The sequence below is a fragment of the Ranitomeya variabilis genome, chromosome 4 (genome assembly GCF_051348905.1).
Source record: "Ranitomeya variabilis isolate aRanVar5 chromosome 4, aRanVar5.hap1, whole genome shotgun sequence".
In the NCBI taxonomy this organism is placed as follows: Eukaryota; Metazoa; Chordata; class Amphibia; order Anura; family Dendrobatidae; genus Ranitomeya; species Ranitomeya variabilis.
Window position 1 is genome coordinate 184596115 of NC_135235.1, and position 19584 is coordinate 184615698.

The window sequence follows — 19584 nt, forward strand, 5'->3', positions numbered from 1 at the left end:
TTTTCCTCAACTGAATAAAGCTGAGCTTCAACCTTCTGGCTCTCATTAAGTGATGTTTTTTAAAAAACTTGGTGGTTACGGCATACTAACGGTGTCTGCTCCTCCCTGGTGTTTTTCCTCAACTGAATAAAGCTGAGCTTCAACCTTCTGGCTTTCGGCCTATAGTATCAGAAATTAAACTGCATTTGGCCTTCAACTTTGGTTATGGCCAACTAACGGTGTCTGCCCCTCCCTGGTGTTTTTCCTCAACTGAATAAAGCTGAGCTTCAACCTTCTGGCTCTCATTAAGTGATGTTTTTTTTAAAAACTTGGTGGTTACAGCCCACTACTGACGGTGTCTGCCCCTCCGTGGTGTTTGTCCTCAACTGAATAAAGCTGAGCTTCAACCTTCTGGCTTTCGGCCTATAATATCAGAAATTAAACTGCATTTGGCCTTCAACTTTGGTTACGGCCTACTAACGGTGTCTGCCCCTCCCTGGTGTTTTTCCTCAACTGAATAAAGCTGAGCTTCAACCTTCTGGCTCTCATTAAGTGATGTTTTTTAAAAAACTTGGTGGTTACGGCCTACTAACGGTGTCTGCCCCTCCCTGATGTTTTTCCTCAACTGAATAAAGCTGAGCTTCAACCTTCTGGCTTTCGGCCTATAATATCAGAAATTAAACTGCATTTGGCCTTCAACTTTGGTTACGGCCTACTAACGGTGTCTGCCCCTCCCTGGTGTTTTTCCTCAACTGAATAAAGCTGAGCTTCAAACTTCTGGCTTTCGGTCTATAGTATCAGAAATTAAACTGCATTTGGCCTTCAACTTTGGTTACGGCCTACTAACGGTGTCTGCCCCTCCCTGGTGTTTTTCCTCAACTGAATAAAGCTGAGCTTCAACCTTCTGGCTCTCATTAAGTGATGTTTTTTAAAAAACTTGGTGGTTACGGCCTACTAACGGTGTCTGCCCCTCCCTGGTGTTTTTCCTCAACTGAATAAAGCTGAGCTTCAACCTTCTGGCTTTCGGCCTATAATATCAGAAATTAAACTGCATTTGGCCTTCAACTTTGGTTACGGCCTACTAACGGTGTCTGCCCCTCCCTGGTGTTTTTCCTCAACTGAATAAAGCTGAGCTTCAACCTTCTGGCTCTCATTAAGTGATGTTTTTTAAAAAACTTGGTGGTTACGGCCTACTAACGGTGTCTGCCCCTCCCTGGTGTTTTTCCTCAACTGAATAAAGCTGAGCTTCAACCTTCTGGCTCTCATTAAGTGATGTTTTTTAAAAAACTTGGTGGTTACAGCCCACTACTGACGGTGTCTGCCCCTCCGTGGTGTTTGTCCTCAACTGAATAAAGCTGAGCTTCAACCTTCTGGCTCTCATTAAGTGATGTTTTTTTTAAAAACTTGGTGGTTACGGCCTACTAACAGTGTCTGCCCCTCCTTGGTGTTTGTCCTCAACTGAATAAAGCTGAGCGTCAAACTTCTGACTTTCGGCCTATAGTATCAGAAATTAAACTGCATTTGGCCTTCAACGTTGGTTACGGCCTACTAACGGTGTCTGCCCCTCCCTGGTGTTTTTCCTCAACTGAATAAAGCTGAGCTTCAACCTTCTGGCTCTCGTTAAGTGATGTTTTTTAAAAAACTTGGTGGTTACGGCCTACTAACGGTGTCTGCCCCTCCCTGGTGTTTGTCCTCAACTGAATAAAGCTGAGCTTCAACCTTCTGGCTTTCGGCCTATAGTATCAGAAATTAAACTGCATTTGGCCTTCAACTTTGGTTATGGCCTACTAACGGTGTCTGCCCCTCCCTGGTGTTTTTCCTCAACTGAATAAAGCTGAGCTTCAACCTTCTGGCTGTCATTAAGTGCTGTTTTTTAAAAAAAACTTGGTGGTTACGGCCTACTAACGGTGTCTGCCCCTCCCTGGTGTTTTTCCTCAACTGAATAAAGCTGAGCTTCAACCTTCTGGCTTTCGGCCTATAGTATCAGAAATTAAACTGCATTTGGCCTTCAACTTTGGTTATGGCCTACTAACGGTGTCTGCCCCTCCCTGGTGTTTTTCCTCAACTGAATAAAGCTGAGCTTCAACCTTCTGGCTCTCATTAAGTGATGTTTTTTAAAAAAACTTCTTGGTTACGGCCTACTAACGGTGTCTGCCCCTCCCTGGTGTTTGTCCTCAACTGAATAAAGCTGAGCTTCAACCTTCTGGCTCTCATTAAGTGATGTTTTTTAAAAAACTTGGTGGTTACGGCCTACTAACGGTGTCTGCTCCTCCCTGGTGTTTTTCCTCAACTGAATAAAGCTGAGCTTCAACCTTCTGGCTTTCGGCCTATAGTATCAGATATTAAACTGCATTTGGCCTTCAACTTTGGTTACGGCTTACTAACAGTGTCTGCCCCTCCCTGGTGTTGTCCTCCACTGTATAAAGCTGAGCTTCAGTCTTTAGGCTTTTGGCCTAAAGTATCAGATATTAAACTGCATTTGGCCTTCAACTTTGGTTACGGCCTACTAACAGTGTCTGCCCCTCCCTGGTGTTGTCCTCCACTGTATAAAGCTGAGCTTCAGTCTTTAGGCTTTTGGCCTAAAGTATCAGATATTAAACTGCATTTGGCCTTCAACTTTGGTTACGGCCCTACTAACAGTGTCTGCCCCTCCCTGGTGTTGTCCTCAACTGTATAAAGCTGAGCTTCAACCTTCTGGCTCTCATTAAGTGCTGTTTTTTAAAAAATTGGTGGTTACGGCCTACTAACGGTGTCTGCCGCTCCCTGGTGTTGTCCTCATCTGTATAAAGCTGAGCTTCAGTCTTTAGGCCTTTGGCCTAAAGTATCAGATATTAAAATGCATTTGGCTTACTAGTGTGGTTGGGCCCTTAAAACAGTGTCTGCTGCTCCTGGGTTTGCTACTCCACTGAACAAAGCAATGCCACCTGTTTAGTCGTGTTACCAATTTTGAACTGCATTTAGCCTACTTTATTCTTTGGCCCTATATCTGTTTCCTCCTCATCCTGCCCATTGCCCAGCCACTGCTAGATGAGTCTGCTGGTACATTGACCTAGACCACTACATTCCCCTTGCACTCTACACAGCCAGAATCTGACCCTGCTGAAAGTAAGGTTCCCCTTCCCGCATGTTATACCACCTTACACAGGGACAAAGAGGAAGGTGCAGATGAAAGTGCAGGTTCCTTCATCAGGTGGGGGGGCATACTCCTTGGCGACGTCACTGGCACAGGGCCCCTCAGAGTACGCAAAAGTGTCGCTGCTGGTGGGAGGCGCCCCCGCCGTGCAAACACACCGCTGTACTTTGAGGGGCCCTGTGCCAGTGCCAATGCCAACGTGGGCCCCCCCCTGCTTGCTTAGGATCACAGCACATGCAAACTTGACATACTTACCTCTGACTGCTCCACCGCCGTGACGTAGTCCATGTTTCCTGGGCCCACTAAAACCTTGAACCAGCCCTACCCCCCACAACTTTTGCCAAATGACCCCCAATTTCCAATGCCCAACTATTATTATAAAGTTAATTAAGATTGACAAGCTTCAGAAACAAGAATGGATGTTTTTGGCATTAAAATGGGCACTGTAGGTGTTTTCCTGGACTCCACTCACTGCCGACTATGCTTCCCCATTGACTTGCATTGTGTTTCGTGTTTCGGTCGATCCCCGACTTTCAGCGATAATCGGCCGACTCCACTCGACTCGACTCTGGACAAAGTCGGGTTTCACAAAACCCGACTCGATCTTAAAAAAATGAAAGTCGCTCAACCCTAGTCCCCAGTGTTGCAATCACCAAATAACGGTGACAGCAAAAAAAAATCAGATTTCCCATATATTTCCCCCTCCTTTGATATGATCTAGCACATCAGAGAAGAGAGAAATAGGTTCCCCTGAGCCCTTCTGTACCTGCGCTGTCCCCCAATCCCTCCTGCTCTGTCCCCCAATCCTCAGCGCCTGCTTCCAGGAAGAAAATGGCAGGCGCATGCACATCGCACCCACTGAGATCTGCTGGCCAGCACCCGGCAACAATAGGAGATTTCTCCTATTGGTTCATTTTGATCACTGTGATAGACCCTTTCACATTGATCAAAATAAAGAAAAAATAGTTAATCAAACCTCCCTTTTTCACCCCCTTATTTAGGTAAAAATAATAAATAAAAAAATGTATTTATTTCCATTTTCCCATTAGGGTTAGGGCTATTTTTGAGGTTAGAGCTAGGGTTAGGATTGGGGCTAGGTTTAGGGTTGGGGTTAAAACTAGGGTAAGAGTTGGGCTAGGGTTAGGGTTGGGGTTAGTGCTAGGGTTAGGGTTGGACTTGTTTTAGGGTTGGGGCTAGGTTTAGGGTTGTGTCAAGGTTATCTTTGTGGTTATGGTTGTGGTGTTGGGGTAACATTTGTGGTGTGAGGTTAACTGTTGTGGTATTGGGCATAGGGTTGTGTTGGGTTTAGGGCTGTGTTTGGGTAAGGGTTGTATTGGGGTTACTGTTGTGTTGGAAAATAAAAAAGTTTGGTTCTAAAAGTAAATTTTTTGCAAAAAAAATTAAAATGTTCATTTTTTCTTTCCACATTGCTTTAGTTCTTGTGAAGCACCTGAAGGGTTAATAAATCCTTGAATGTGGTATTTTAGAATGGTGTTACTTTTGGGTATTTTCTGACATATTGACCACTCAAACTCACTTCAAATGTGAGGTGGTCCATAAAAGTCTTCAATGATTATAGTTTCGGAGAGCTGCCCCGGCCGGTGGCAGCTACTCTGAGTACCGAAGTCCGGGAAGGGGCGGAGATACATCGCCTCAGGTCGTCCACAACGCAGCGTGCGAGCAATGTGAGCGGCGCGTCTAGGACCTGTGTGACGTAGTGAATCAGGTGACCGCCCCACGTGACTAGGAGGTTCAGTACGGATCGCGGTAAGGACCATTAAAAACCGAAGCATTTCAAAACAACTGTTTTCTTCCTCAGGGCTGAGGCAGGGCTTAAGGTATTGACTTTGATATGATCAAGTTCACTGCAAGCATTACCAGTATAATATGAGACTCTAGTACTCACAGCAACCGGATGCAAAATATAGCCCCTTGTGCAGATAGAGTATAAGAACCCAATTGGTACTGTGATACACATATTTTGGGAAGTAGTAACATCTATACAGTTCATTTTTGTTGAACACAACAGCCTATGTGTTTCTCTCTGACTATTGTGTAGTAGGCTTAAACATACACATTGGGTTTACCAGCGTAACTTTCTAATATTTAGTTGATTTAATTTTTTACAATTTTGTGGTGATTGTTTAAATCTGCTGCAGGTAACTCTATACTTCAGACCATCAGCGCCGCTTTTATTTTATATATAGACTTATAACATCCTAACTAAAAAAGTTTCCAAAATTTTGTTTATGTAAAGTAGACATGTGTAAATGTTATTTATTAACTATTTGTGAGATATGGCACTCTTATTTAAGGGCACAAAATTAAAAGCTTAAAAATTGCAAAATTTTCAATATTTTTGCTAAATTTCCATTTTTTTCAAAAATAAATGCATGTCAAATCTAAGAAATTTTACCTCTAACATGAAATACAATATGTCACGAAAAATAATCTCAGGATTATTGGGATTCGTTGAAACATTCCACAGCTATAACCTCATAAAGTGACGGTGGTCAGAATTGCAAAAATTGGCTTGGTCATTCATTACAAAATTTGCTCTGTTACTAAGTGGTTAAAAGTAAATTACAATATTAAAAAAAATAAAACAATAATAATTTACATTTTTCCTATTGTTGAAAAACATTTTTTATGGCACCTCCCCTTTGAGGCCTTCTTCAAACATCCTTTTTTAATCTGCATGTGGTCCGATTTTTAAGTACCAAAAATACAGACCTATTCAAGGTAGGTGTGCACATGTCAGGTTTTTCACACGGACCGTGTGTCCATCTGAAAAACTTGTAAATAAGAGTTGTATTAATCTGTTAGCGCCTGGCAAAAATTGGTACAGTTTGCTCTCATCATTGCTGACTGGTCTCCCTAAGATAAATGCAACCAGGAGACAATGATGGTCTTGCACAATTTTCAAAACCATCAGAGGCAAAGCCCACTGCTGGGAGCTGATGTCAATAATTTGGGACAAGGAGCAATATCCCATAAAGTTTTCAGTCTATACATAACAGGTTATAGCTGTTTGCTTAGCATTTCCTGGTGAATTTATGAGAGGACCCCAGACAAAAATGACGTAGGAGAGTCCCCCTATGAATTAAAACCAGCAAAGGCTAAACAGACAGCTGTGGCTTGATATTAGTAGCCAGAGATATTGCCCCCCCCCCTGTAATAATTATAGGGGATAATTCAGGAGACTCTTTGCGTGGAACAAGACAGCAGGACACAGTTTTATAAGTGGTAAAGTTTATATTATCACACGGTGATTCAAGCAGGTGCAGAGAGAAACTCAAGTCCACAACACTTGGTGCAAATAATAAACACAGCTGAGCAGTCAATAGGAAACTTCAGAGGTAGATGCAAACAAACAGAAAGTCTATGAAGCACAGTTATTCTTGAGGAAACTTGACACAAATAGATCCTTGACTTAGTCCAGACACAGATAGATATGCTATTAGGCAGTTCAAATCATATCTTAGCTCAACCAGGGAGGCCTGGTTAATAGTCTCAGGTTTTGCAGAGCAGAAACAGCTTACATGTCCAGCAAATGCAGATGGAAGTAACACGAGCAGCAGATAAAGGAGGATTACTGAACACTGGTGCATGCAGCAGGAACTCAGAGCAGAGTGGTAGGATCTCCAACACAGGTTCACAGGGGCAGGTGTGTTGTGAACTCTGTTCTTGGGCTCCCTCCTGTGGTTGTGAGTGGTACTGTGTGAGTTTTATCTTTGGGCTCCCTCTGGTGGCTCTTTTGTCATTCTGCGGGTCTGTGGCTGGGATCAGCTGCCTCGTCACCTGCTAGTCAGGTTTCCTATTTAACTCACCTGGACCTTCATTTGTTGCCTGCTGTCGTTGTATTCAGTGCTGTTCTGATCTCTCCTGACTTCGTTCGTTATCAGTCTCTCCAAGAGAAGCTAAGTTGTTTTGCTTGTTCATTTTTGCTCATCTGTGTTTCTTAGTATATGATGAGTTCTGTCCAGCTTGCTAATATGTGATCTTCTCGCTTGCTGGTAGCTCTGGGGTGCAGAGTTTCTCCCCTCACATCGTTAGTTGGTGTGGGGGTTCTTGCATTCTCTGCGTGGATATTTTTGGATAGGGTTTTTTACTGACCGCATAGATTCTTTGCTGTTCTCTTTCTGTTTAGTGATTAGCGGGCCTCCTTTGCTAAACCTGTTTTCATTTCTACGTTTGTGCTTTCTCCTTTACTCACCGTTATTATTTGTGGGGGGCTGTTCTAAACTTTGGGGTTATTTCTCTGAGGCAAGTGAGGCTTTTATTTCTCTCTAGGGGTAGCCAGTTTCTCAGGCTGTGAAGAGACGTCTAGGATTTCAGGAACGTTCCACGGCTGCCTATAGTGTGTGCGGTTAGGATCAGGTTTGTGGTCAGTCTAGTTACCACATCCCCAGAGCTCGTCCTATGTTCCCATACTTAGCTGGTCAGATTTGTGATCCTAAGCCACTAAGGATCATAACACAGGTGCAGGTGCAAGGCCAGGGAGTAATCAGGAGCTGGATGCAAAGCAGAATAATCTAGCACAGACTGAAGGCTGGGGTGGAGTTTTATAGCAGGAAGACAAGTGCACATGAGACCAAAGACGCCATGTTGGAAAAGGGCAGTAATGCACAAAAGGTAAAAATTGTTCAGAGTCCTGACATTACTCCCTCCTTAGAAGCGGCCTCAGGATGATCCTGGACCTGGTTTCTCAGGGAATCTCTGATGAAAACGAGAAATCTTCTGTTGGGCATTGATGTTTTCCACAGGTTCCCAAGAGTCTTCCTCAGGGGGATATCCCTGCCATCTTATCAGATATTGGAGCTGATTCCTGCGAATCCTGGAATCAATAATTTCCTCCACCACGAATTGTTCTTGCCCATCAATCACCACAGGCTGCGGAGGTGGCACAACACGTCCCTGGAAGGTATTAGGAGATACAGGCTTTAGTAAAGATACATGAAAAACTGGGTGTAACTTGATTGTCCTAGGTAGCTTCAGCAGGCCACAGAGCTCACAATACCGTTGATCTTGAAAGGGCCAATGAATTTCTGTCCAAGTTTTTGTGAAGGAATATTTAACTTCAGATTCTTAGTTGCTAACCACACGGAATCTCCTACCTTGAACATGGGTGCAGTTTTACGGAATCTATCAGCCGATCTCTTGTAACGTTCTTGAGCCGTGGTCAGGGATTCCTTCAGAACCTCCAGATTTTGTCTCATCGCAGTCAGCCTTTCCTCCACTGCTGGAACCGGAGAATGAATTGGAGACCTAGGTAAAATACACGGATGATAACTCAGATTGGCAAAGAAAGGTGTAAATTTAGTGGAGGCGCTCTGAGAATTATTATATAAAAATTCGGCTAACGGCAACAACTCCAACCAATCATCCTGGAGATGGCTGACATAGCATCTTAGATATTGTTCCAGCGTCTGGTTGGTACGCTCAGTCTGACAATTTGTCTGGGGATGGTAAGCAGAAGAGAGACAGACATTAATATTGAGTGCAGAGCAAAACCCCTTCAGAATCTTGAAGTGAACTGTACTCCACGGTCAGAGATGATCTCATCCGGCACCCCATGCAACCGAAAGACATTCTGTATAACCAAGTTCACTGTATCTTTAGCAGAGGGGAGGCCGGTTACTCGGAACAAAATGAGCAGCTTTAGTCAGGCGATCAACTACCACCATGATTGTATTCATGCCCCCCGATGTAGGCAGCTCCACAATATAGTCCATTGATATAGACCCCCAAGGGCGGGACAGAACAGGTAATGGTTGTAGAAGACCGGTAGGTGCCACATGAGGAGTCTTGTAACGGACACATACCTCGCAAGAGAGAACATAGTCCTTGGTATCCTTCATGCAAGTTGGCCACCAGAAGAATTGGCTCAGGAACTCTTGTGTCTTCTGTACCCCCCTGTGACCAGCCAACTTGGAGTCATGTACCAACTTGAGGATGTGCAGACGGATGACCTCAGGGACGTAGATACGTCGATCTCTGAACCACATGCCACCCTTAAAGACAAAATTAATATCCACAGGTGGGTTGGCCAGAAATACATCACCTTCATAGGCCTCCCTGCACTCCTTCCACAAGTCCTGATCGTGGATAACTCCGATGAAATTGGCATCAGATAGAATGGTCTTAGACAGGGCTCCAGGTACGGAATCCGCAGCATGGATTAGGAATAAAGCATCAGCCTTGCCATTACGAGAACCTGGATAGTACGAGATAACAAAGTTAAATTGATTTAAGAATAAGTTCCAATGAGCCTGATGAGGAGAAAGACATCTAGCGGATCTAAGGAACTCTAGATTGTGATGGTCAGTTAGCACGATGATCTGTTGTGCAGCTCCTTGCAGATGATGCCTCCATTCTTTGAAAGCCGCAATAATAGCCAGCAACTCCTTGTCTCCCTCGTCGTAATTCTTCTCTGCTGAGGTTAGTCTATGGGAAAAGAAAGCACAAGGATGTAGCAGACCCTTCTCTCCAGTTCTTTGGGAGAGAATAGCCCCCAAAGCATTATCAGAAGCGTCCACCTCCACAATGAAAGGATGTGTTGGATCTGGGTGTATCAACAGCGGTGCTGATGTGAAACAGATCTTCAGCCGATCAAAAGCTTCTTAAGCCTGTGATGACCACTTAAAGGGCTTTTCCTTCTTTGTCAAGGAAGTAATGGGACCGACAATATCAGAAAAATTTTGAATGAAGCGTCTGTAGAAATTTGCAAAACCAATAAAACGTTGAACCTCCTTAACGTTCTTGGGTGCCGGCCAGTCAAGGATAGCCTGAATCTTACCACATTCCATGTTCAGCCCCTGGGGAGAGATGATATAACCCAAGAACTGTATCTCAGAACGATGGAACTCGCATTTCTCCAGCTTGATATACAGTTGGTTCTCTTTCAGACGTCTTAAAACAGTTTTGACATGTTCTTCATGTTCATGTAGAGAGTCAGAAAAGATTAGTATATCGTCCAAATAGATCACCACAAACTGGTCCAACAAATCTCTGAAGATGTCATTAACAAGGTGTTGAAATGCTGCAGGGGCGTTACAAAGCCTGAAGGGCATCACAAGAGATTCAAAGTGTCCATACTGGCATCTGAATTCTGTCTTCCACTCATCCCCGGGACGAATACGCACCAAATTATAAGCCCCACGAAGATCCAGCTTAGGGAACACCTTAGCATGGCGGACTCTTTCCAGTAATTCGGGAATCAGAGGCAAAGGGTAACGGTTTCGTACGGTTACCTTATTGAGTTCCCGATAGTCAACACAGGGTCTCAGGGTCCCATCCTTCTTCTTTACAAAAAAGATGGGTGCCCCTGCTGGTGAGGAAGAAGGACGTATGAAGCTTTTGGCCAGATTTTCATCAATATACTCCTTTAAGGCTTGAAGCTCAGGTCCTGCCAAAGGGTATACGTGACCAAAAGGAATATCTGCCCCAGGAAGCAACTCAATGGAACAGTCATAATGCCTGTGTGGAGGAAGTTGATCTGCATTCTTCTTGTCACAGGGGTCAGAGAACTCTTTATATGCTGGAGGTAAAGAAGATACCTGTACATGTGGTTCTGTAGCCGTGGACTCAGGGACAGCTTCTGTTAACGCTGAGTTGCTCCTTGTTGGAAAGATAATCTCCTTTGTCTCCTAGTTGACAATTGGGTTCTGAGAATGCAACCAAGGAATGCCTAAAATCACAGGAAAATGAGAAGAAATTAGCAAGAAAGAAAGTTGCTCCTGATGATTAGGCTCCAACAAAATTTCAAGGGGTACGGTCTCCTGATCCACAGGCCCAGAGATTAAAGGTAACCCATCCACTGTTTCCATGGTAATTGGAGAGGCTTTTTGCTGAATTTTAATACCATGTTCCTTGGCAAATGCGATATCCATGAAATTGCCACCTGCACCAGAGTCAATCATAGCTGAACTGGAAATCCACTGTCCTGAACACAGGATCTTAATAGGGAGAGAACAGTGAGAGTTCTTTTCCTTCAGCTCCTTGGGGGGTGAAGTCATAGAAAGTGAATGGAATACAGAGTTTAAAGTCAGGCTACATTCAGAGATGTCAGATTCATCATCACAGTTGTCATACTCCCCTATTGCTGCTAGCACCTTGTTAGGCCATCTAGGACACTTAGGACAATTGATCAAGAAATGGTCAGACTGGCCGCAGTAGAAACATAGACTTTCACGAAGGCGATGCTCCCGGCGCTCATTGATCTCGCATCTCTGAACGGAATCAATTTGCATGGGCACCTCCTCCACTTCCTGAGATGTTTTACCTGCAGGCTCTTTGGAAGGAAGGGAAAAGTTAGAAATACGGTTATATGCAGCAAATTTCTCCTGCCTACGCTCAGTAAGGCGAATGTCTATGCGCACACAATGCTGTATAAATGTCTCTAGTTCTTGTGGGGTCTAAAGGGTATCGTTTCTCCTTATGGAGAGTGACATACCATCTCTGGCTTGTCAAGGTAAGGAGGCTTATTCGCCGTGCGATGCTCCTCTGGGAAATATAATATGCAAATTGCCTCTTCTGAGAAAAAGAGGACTTAACTCTATAGCGCCACCTGTTGGAAGTAGCGATCCTACTGGTTGATTGTGACTTGTAGGATCGCTACTTCCAACAGGTGGCGCTATAGAGTTAAGTCCTCTTTTTGTCAGAAGAGGCAATTTGCATATTCTAGTTCTTGTGGTGACTCTGAGCGAGCTAGTTCATCTTTTATAATACTAGACAGACCCCTTTTAAAAATAGGCAATTGTGCATAACTGTCCCAATTGGTATCTACCGCCAATCTCCTGAATTCAGTGGCATACTCAATAACAGAACGTTTAGCCTGGCGTAAAGACCACAAAGCAGATTCAGCGGTTGCACGGCGATTAGGGTCATCAAACATTAATGCCATAGCGGCCAAGAAATCATCCAAGTCATTTAACCATGGGTCACGAGACTCAATCATCGGATTCGCCCAGGCGAGCGCTTGTGAGGTCAGTAGCATTATTACACACAATACTTTGGATCTGTAAGTAGGAAAACGGTCAGCATGCACATCAAAATATAGCATACATTGATTCACAAAGCCACAAAATTTGTCGCGATCACCATTAAATCTGAATGGGGGCAACTTAAGTGGGCTAGCTGGTGGCGGTTGCCCAGAGGGTAAAGTCACTTGTGCAGCTATTTGCGTGCTTATGTCCTGAAAAGCCCATCCATACTGCGACTCTATGCCAGCAAGTTTGTTTTTTTGGGCTGCCATGCGATTGCTTAAGTCCTGCAAAGTTTGTCCAAACACTTGTTGATTGTGTTCAAAGCTTCCAAACTTCTTTTGCAGATCTTCCACATCTTTCTGCAGTGATCTAATTATGGAAAACACCTGCTCTAATCTGCTCTCTGCAGTCATTGTTCCAGCAGTCTCCTTTTTTTATGGCTAGATTATCCTGTAATAATTATAGGGGATAATTCAGGAGACTCTTTGCGTGGAACAAGACAGCAGGACACAGTTTTATAAGTGGTAAAGTCTATATTATCACACGGTGATTCAAGCAGGTGCAGAGAGAAACTCAAGTCCACAACACTTGGTGCAAATAGAAAACGTAGCTTAGCAGTCAATAGGAAACTTCAGAGGTAGATGCAAAGAAACAGAAAGTCTATGAAGCACAATTATTCTTAAGGAAACTTGACACAAATAGATCCTTGACTTAGTCCAGACGCAGATAGATATGCTATTAGGCAGTTCTAATCATATCTTAGCTCAACCAGGGAGGCCTGGTTAATAGTCTCAGGTTTTGCAGAGCAGAAACAGCTTACATGTCCAGCAAATGCAGATGGAAGTAACATGAGCAGCAGATGAAGGAGGATTACTGAACACTGGTGTATGCAGCAGGAACTCAGAGCAGAGTGGCAGGTTCTCCAACACAGGTTCACAGGAGCAGGTGCAGGTGCAAGGCCAGGGAGTAATCAGGAGCTGGATGCAAAGCAGAATAATCTAGCACAGACTGAAGGCTGGGGTGGAGTTTTATAGCAGGAAGACAAGTGCACATGAGACCAAAGACGCCATGTTGGAAAAGGACAGTAATGCACAAAAGGTAAAAAATGTTCAGAGTCCTGACACCCCCCCAAAGCTACTAACAACAGCTTTCAGCCGCCTCAGAAATGGCCCATAAGATGTGCCAAATCTGGTGCTTAGCCTTGCTCTTCCCACTTGCCCTGTGGAGGTGGCAAGTGGGGTAATAGAGTTTGGGGTTGATGTCAACCAGGGGTTAGTAATGGAGAGGCAAATATAAGATTCCCCCATTACTAACCTCATAGTAAGTTTGTAAATAAACACACAGCAAGAATAAAGTACTTTATTTAAAATACAAAACACCCTGTTTTACACATTTATTTAAAAAAAAAAAACACAGTTATACTAACCTTAAGCCCAATCCATTAAAGCCTTTGTCCCCTGTAAAAAAAAATAAAAAATAATAAAGAACCATATCCCTCGCCTGTCCAACTTACTGTCCCATGCCGTAATCCATCTCAGCGACCACTGTCTTTTAACCTGACGGTGCCTTGATGCGACTACCCAGGCTGAAAATCAGGATACAATGAGGTGCTGCTAGCGCAGATTCAGTAACGAGTGGTGACATCATAGAGGTTACCGCCGGTTATTGAAGCTGCATTCCCACACTTCATTGTGAGTAGCCCGATGAATTGCAGTGAACTCAATGAGAACACCGCAAGCATCGTGATGAGGCCTTATGGTGTTGCAGCCTCTGGTTTTTCAGAAAAAGTGTGGATATGCTGACAGACCATGTGACACTTAGATTGCACACAGGTGGATCTCCTTTCACCGAGCATGTGACCTATGAAGGTAATTACTTGCAGCAAAATGTTTTAGGGGATTTAAAGCAAAAGGGGTGAATACATATGCACATGCCAATTTTTTTAGTTATTTCCTACTATAAATTGAATTCATGCCTATATTTTTCTCACTTCACCAACTTACACTATTTATGCATCACACACAAAACGAATCACGAAAATATTTAATGTTTTAATGTAACAAAATAGGTTAGAATCCAAGTGGGTGAATACTTTTGCAAACCATTGCAGGTAGGGGGCTGTGTGGGGTCTCATACTTTATATAAAGGATGTGTATGGGCTCATACACTAGATAGGGGGACTGTGTACAAGTTCATACTATATATAGGGAGGTGTCAGCATACTTAATTCTGCTCAATATTATGTGATTCAATTAATATAAAATAATTTGAATTGATATATTCATACTACTATTGAGCAGATTTAATTGCAGTTCTGTATAATTAATATGGCCTATTAGTTTGGCCCTTCACAACAGTCATGGTCTCTAATATGGCCCCTCTGGAAAATTAATTGCCTACCTTGACTTAGACCATATAACTATTTGACCTTGTTCTTGGATAATGTAAGAGGTGGATCTACAATGTGGAAATCAGCAGCATGGCACTACTGTAGCTTGCAGTGTATCAAGAAAAGACAAGAAAGTTTGCAGCAATTAGGAATGATCGCTCTTTCCATCTGCTTCTGGCCAATGTGGGGATTTTAAATCTTGGTGATACCATTAACCTACTGCTAAGTAAAAGTAGTTGTTACTGCAAATAGTTGAATAGCAAATGTTGAAATGTGTGGCTCAGTGAGATTGGATAGATTTAGTACCCTGCTGCAATCATGCTACTTAGACTCATTCATAGCCCCAGTACTTCCTCAGATTCCCGCAATACTGCTTGTAAGGCCTCCTTCACATGTCCTGGTGATTCCTGCACAGGAAAACCAAGGATGTTGAGATTTATGGTCTGTCTTCATGCGCACGTATGTGACATCGTGTGCTAACCATGTGCCATCCATCTGTCCATGTTTGCTGTCCGTATGTCAGTGTGTCACATCAGTGTGACAGGTACCGGCACCTTGGAGAATCGGTACGGTTTGCGCTGATCCAAGGCACTGGCAGTTGCTGTAGGCAGCTCTCATCATTGTCTCCTGCTCGCACTGAGATCAATGCGACCATGAGACAATGATAAAAGTTCTATTCAGCCATTGCTGTGTATCTCCTGTGTAAAATAAATAGTTAAATTAAAAAACAGTGTGGGCCCCCACACAATTTTCATAACCAGCAGAGGGAAAGCCCATGGCTGGAGGCTGATGTTAATAACCTGGGGAAACAGACAATATTTCATAAGGTTTTCAGGCTATTAATAAAAGCTCAAAGCTGTTTGCTTAGCATTTCCTAGTGAATTTACAGCGACCCCAGAAAAAAAATGACATAGGGTGCCTCTATAAATTCAAACTAGCAAAGGCTAAACAGACAGCACCAGGCTACAATCATCAGCCCTCAGTCACCCCAGAAATGGTGCATCTATAAGATGCGCAAAATCTGGTGCTTAGCATCACCCTTTACTCTTGCCCTGTGGCGGTGGCAAGTGTGGTAATAGGGTTAATAGGGTTAGGGGGTTGATGTCACCTTTGTACTGTCAGGTGATACCAAGCCCAGCAGTTAGTAATGGAGAGTTGTGTATCAGATGCCTCTTCATTACTAACCCCATATTCATACTGTAAATAAAGACACAGCAAGAATAAAGTCCTTTATTTGAAAGAATAAAAAACACCCTGTTTAACACATGTATTTAAAAATAAAAAAACATTTGTACTCACCCTACGCTCATGCCATTGAAGCCCTTGTCCCCTGTAAAAAAAGAGAAAAATAATAAACCACCATATTCCTCACCTGTCCGACATACTGTCCCACGCCGTAAATCGATCTCAGCGATAAGTGCTTTGCAACCTAGACGATGCCAACATGTGACCGTCCAGGCTGAAGAGCAGGATACAATAAAGTGCTGCATGAGTAGCTTCTGTGATGAGTGGTGATGTCATAGAGTTCCCACACTTCACTGTGAGCAGCCCAATCAACTGTGGTGACCTCAAGGAGATCATCACAATGAAATTTTGTCATGGATAAGACACACTGATAAGGGCTGTCTTCTGCAGCTGCCAACGCCAGGGATCAGAGCGAACTGTCTTTCTTCTCCCAGGCACCGGCTGCTGAAAAATATTCCCATCATTGTCTCCTGGTTGCACTGATCTGTCCATGTGTCATCAAAGTGCACATAATTACATTTAAAAGCTTCCCTAGACTGGTGTCCGTAGATTGGGACTCGGTCCTTTTGTCTGCCCTTATTCACACACTGAGGTCAACTCTGACACATGGCAAGATTTTTAATATTAGATAGTGTAGGTCCTGTCCAGATCAGGGGCACCTTGACGATGGTGAGATTGCTTTTATACTATTTTTGATCAAAAACAGTATTACTAAGAACACTGAGTTATTTAAATCCACTGGCTTTTTACTTATTTAATTACAGCAGGCTTTTTTGCTCATTTTGTTTCTTGTAGGTTTTGCTACTTTATGTTTATGGTAGTAAAAAACACCCATAACTGCTTCAGGTTCAGGTGAGACATAAATACCAGCCACTGATATCTTCATGGTGCCTGACAAGATGCCTCTTTAGTAATCCAGCCTCTCATGCTCAGCGAATTGTGCATCCAATAAATGTTGATCATATTTGCATGTTACACTCAGTAACTGACGTTAACACCTATGTTGGGGTATGGTAAGTGACAGTTTCTATTCTAAAGTCTAAAGAGATAAAGGAACTTACTCTATGATCTGTGTATCTATTTTCAATATCTTGAAGTATGCATATTACCTTATTATGACCTCATTATTTATCTCTTTTAAAGTAAGACATGTCGGATTCTTACATTGAATACAAGGGAGTCCTTTTCCCGAAAGTATCAACCACTACAGAAGATCTGGAGTTTGTGGAAAATGAATTTCAAGTTAGAGATGATGACATCTATAATATAACATATCCAAAATCAGGTAAATGATTATTAAATTCAAAGTTTATATACAAATTATTTTATTTTAGATAACATGGTTCTTCAGCATTGATAGTGGGTTTTTTTCACACTTTCTCTTTATGTTTTCTTTTTTCTTTTACAATATTTTATATACAAAGTAAAGAATTTTATTTTATTTACAAGCTAATGTGTGTTTCTGACTTTGACAACAGTTCCACACATATTTAAAACTAGTGTCAGACTGGGTTAACAAAGGCCCACCAATAACAATGACTATTTGGCTTTACTGTTCAGCTACGTGCAAAAATGACCTGACCCTAGTACGCAAATTTGCTTTTGCTTCTATATAATATTAATTTGGCTAGCCTGTTTACTGAATGATTAGATGATGTCTTTTTTTCTGTATATAGTGAATCAAGTGCTCATGAGCACAACTTCACAGGGGTTTACCAGAGAATTATCCTTTTCCCCTACTGGCCAGTTCAAGTATGTTTAAGACCATTGGCTTGTGGAATAAATCTTGGTGTCTAACTTGGAGGCATCAAAAGGAGAGATTAGGAATATGAGAAAGCAACGTGAGAAAAACTTTGCTGATATGTGTGTAAAATTAACTTTATTACTTTAAAAAAAACGACAACAAATTGGCAAAATTATTGGACCAAAGACAAAGTCAAGTAGTATTGATAAAACAAATAAAAACAACTAAGGGATCAATTAAGAAAGGTGTAAGGCCCAAAATATAGAATTATTTTGAATGCGGAGCATTCATGTTTTACAACTGATTAAAACCTGTTTTTGTCTGTGTGTAATAATAGACAATGCAAAGAACCTCATCAGAGAGAAATACACTCACTGGCCACTTTATTAGGTACACCTGTCCAACTTCTTGTTAACACTTAATTTCTAATCAGCCAATCACATGGCGGCAACTCAGTGCATTTAGGCATGTAGACATGGTCAAGACAATCTCCTGCAGTTCAAACCGAGCATCAGTATGGGGAAGAAAGGTGATTTGAGTGCCTTTGAACGTGGCATGGTTGTTGGTGCCAGAAGGGCTGGTCTGAGTATTTCAGAAACTGCTGATCTACTGGGATTTTCACGCACAACCATCTTTAGGGTTTACAGAGAATGGTCCGAAAAAGAAAAAAAATTCAGTGAGCGGCAGTTCTGTGGGCGGAAATGCCTTGTTGATGCCAGAGGTCAGAGGAGAATGGGCAGACTGGTTCGAGCTGATAGAAAGGCAACAGTGACTCAAATCGCCACCCGTTACAACCAAGGTAGGCCTAAGAGCATCTCTGAACGCACAGTGCGTCGAACTTTGAGGCAGATGGGCTACAGCAGCAGAAGACCACACCGGGTACCACTCCTTTCAGCTAAGAACAGGAAACTGAGGCTACAATTTGTACAAGCTCATCGAAATTGGACAGTAGAAGATTGGAAAAACGTTGCTTGGTCTGATGAGTCTCGATTTCTGCTGTGACATTCGGATGGTAGGGTCAGAATTTGGCGTAAACAACATGAAAGCATGGATCCATCCTGCCTTGTATGGAGCATCTTTGGGATGTGCAGCCGACAAATCTGCGGCAACTGTGTGATGCCATCATGTCAATATGGACCAAAATCTCTGAGGAATGCTTCCAGCACCTTGTTGAATCTATGCCACGAAGAATTGAGGCAGTTCTGAAGGCAAAAGGGGGTCCAACCCGTTACTAGCATGGTGTACCTAATAAAGTGGCCGGTGAGTGTACATCAGGAGCTCTAAGTTCCAGTCTTCTTCTTCTCTGATTGCTTACATAAATTCCCAAGGGAACATTGCATTACCTATAAATCTGCCTACTCTAACTTGGCACTCTCCATAATGGGAAACCTTACTATAGGGTGGGCCATTTATATGGATACACCTAAATAAAATGGGAATGGTTGGTGATATCAACTTCCTGTTTGTGGCATATTAGTATATGGGAGGAGGAAAACTTTTCAAGAAGGGTGGTGACCATGGCGGTCATTTTGAACTCAGCCATTTTGGATCCAACGTTATTTTTTTCAATATTTCTGCATTGAGGACCTGAAATTACGTCACGGCTTGCTGTGATTGGTCGCGTCGCGGTCACATGGGCGGCACGCAACCAATCACAAGCCGTGACGTAATTTTAAAAAAGCGCGCGTCTCCTGCCTCCCGTGACGTCACGGCTTGTGATTGGTCGCGCCGCCCATGTGACCGCGACGCGACCAATCACAAGCCGGAACGTAATTTTAAATTCCTGAATGCCTAGAATTAGGCATTGAGGACCTGAAAATTACGTCACGGCTTGCTGTGATTGGTCGCGTCACGGCCACATGGGCGGCACACGACCAATCACAAGCCGTGACGTCACGGAAGGAAGGAAAAGCGCGCATTTTAAGCAAAGAACGCTGCCGGTTCCCTCGGTGAGGTCCAGGCTGCGTCGGAGAGGTGAGTATAGCAATATTTTTTATTTTAATTCTTAATTTTACACATTAATGTTGTTTCGATACCGATACCCGATACCACAAAAGTATCGGATCTCGGTATCGGAATTCCGATACCCGCAAGTATCGGCCGATAC

The 19584-nt window shown here is 43.0% G+C and overlaps 1 protein-coding gene across 4 annotated transcripts in view; it reads left to right on the forward strand.

Annotated features, from left to right (window-relative positions):
- The window catches only part of LOC143770141 (sulfotransferase 2B1-like), a 272873-nt gene that overhangs the window by 179192 nt on the left and 74097 nt on the right, over positions 1-19584 (forward strand). For 3 of the 4 annotated variants that reach the window (XM_077259464.1, XM_077259467.1, XM_077259463.1), the window contains exon 2: positions 16877-17018. In XM_077259464.1, the coding sequence (XP_077115579.1) occupies positions 16883-17018 (136 nt within the window). In that variant the 5' untranslated portion in view covers positions 16877-16882. Of the gene's footprint in view, positions 1-16564; positions 16586-16876; positions 17019-19584 lie in introns of those variants that run through there. The other variant, XM_077259466.1, reaches the window with a different exon arrangement.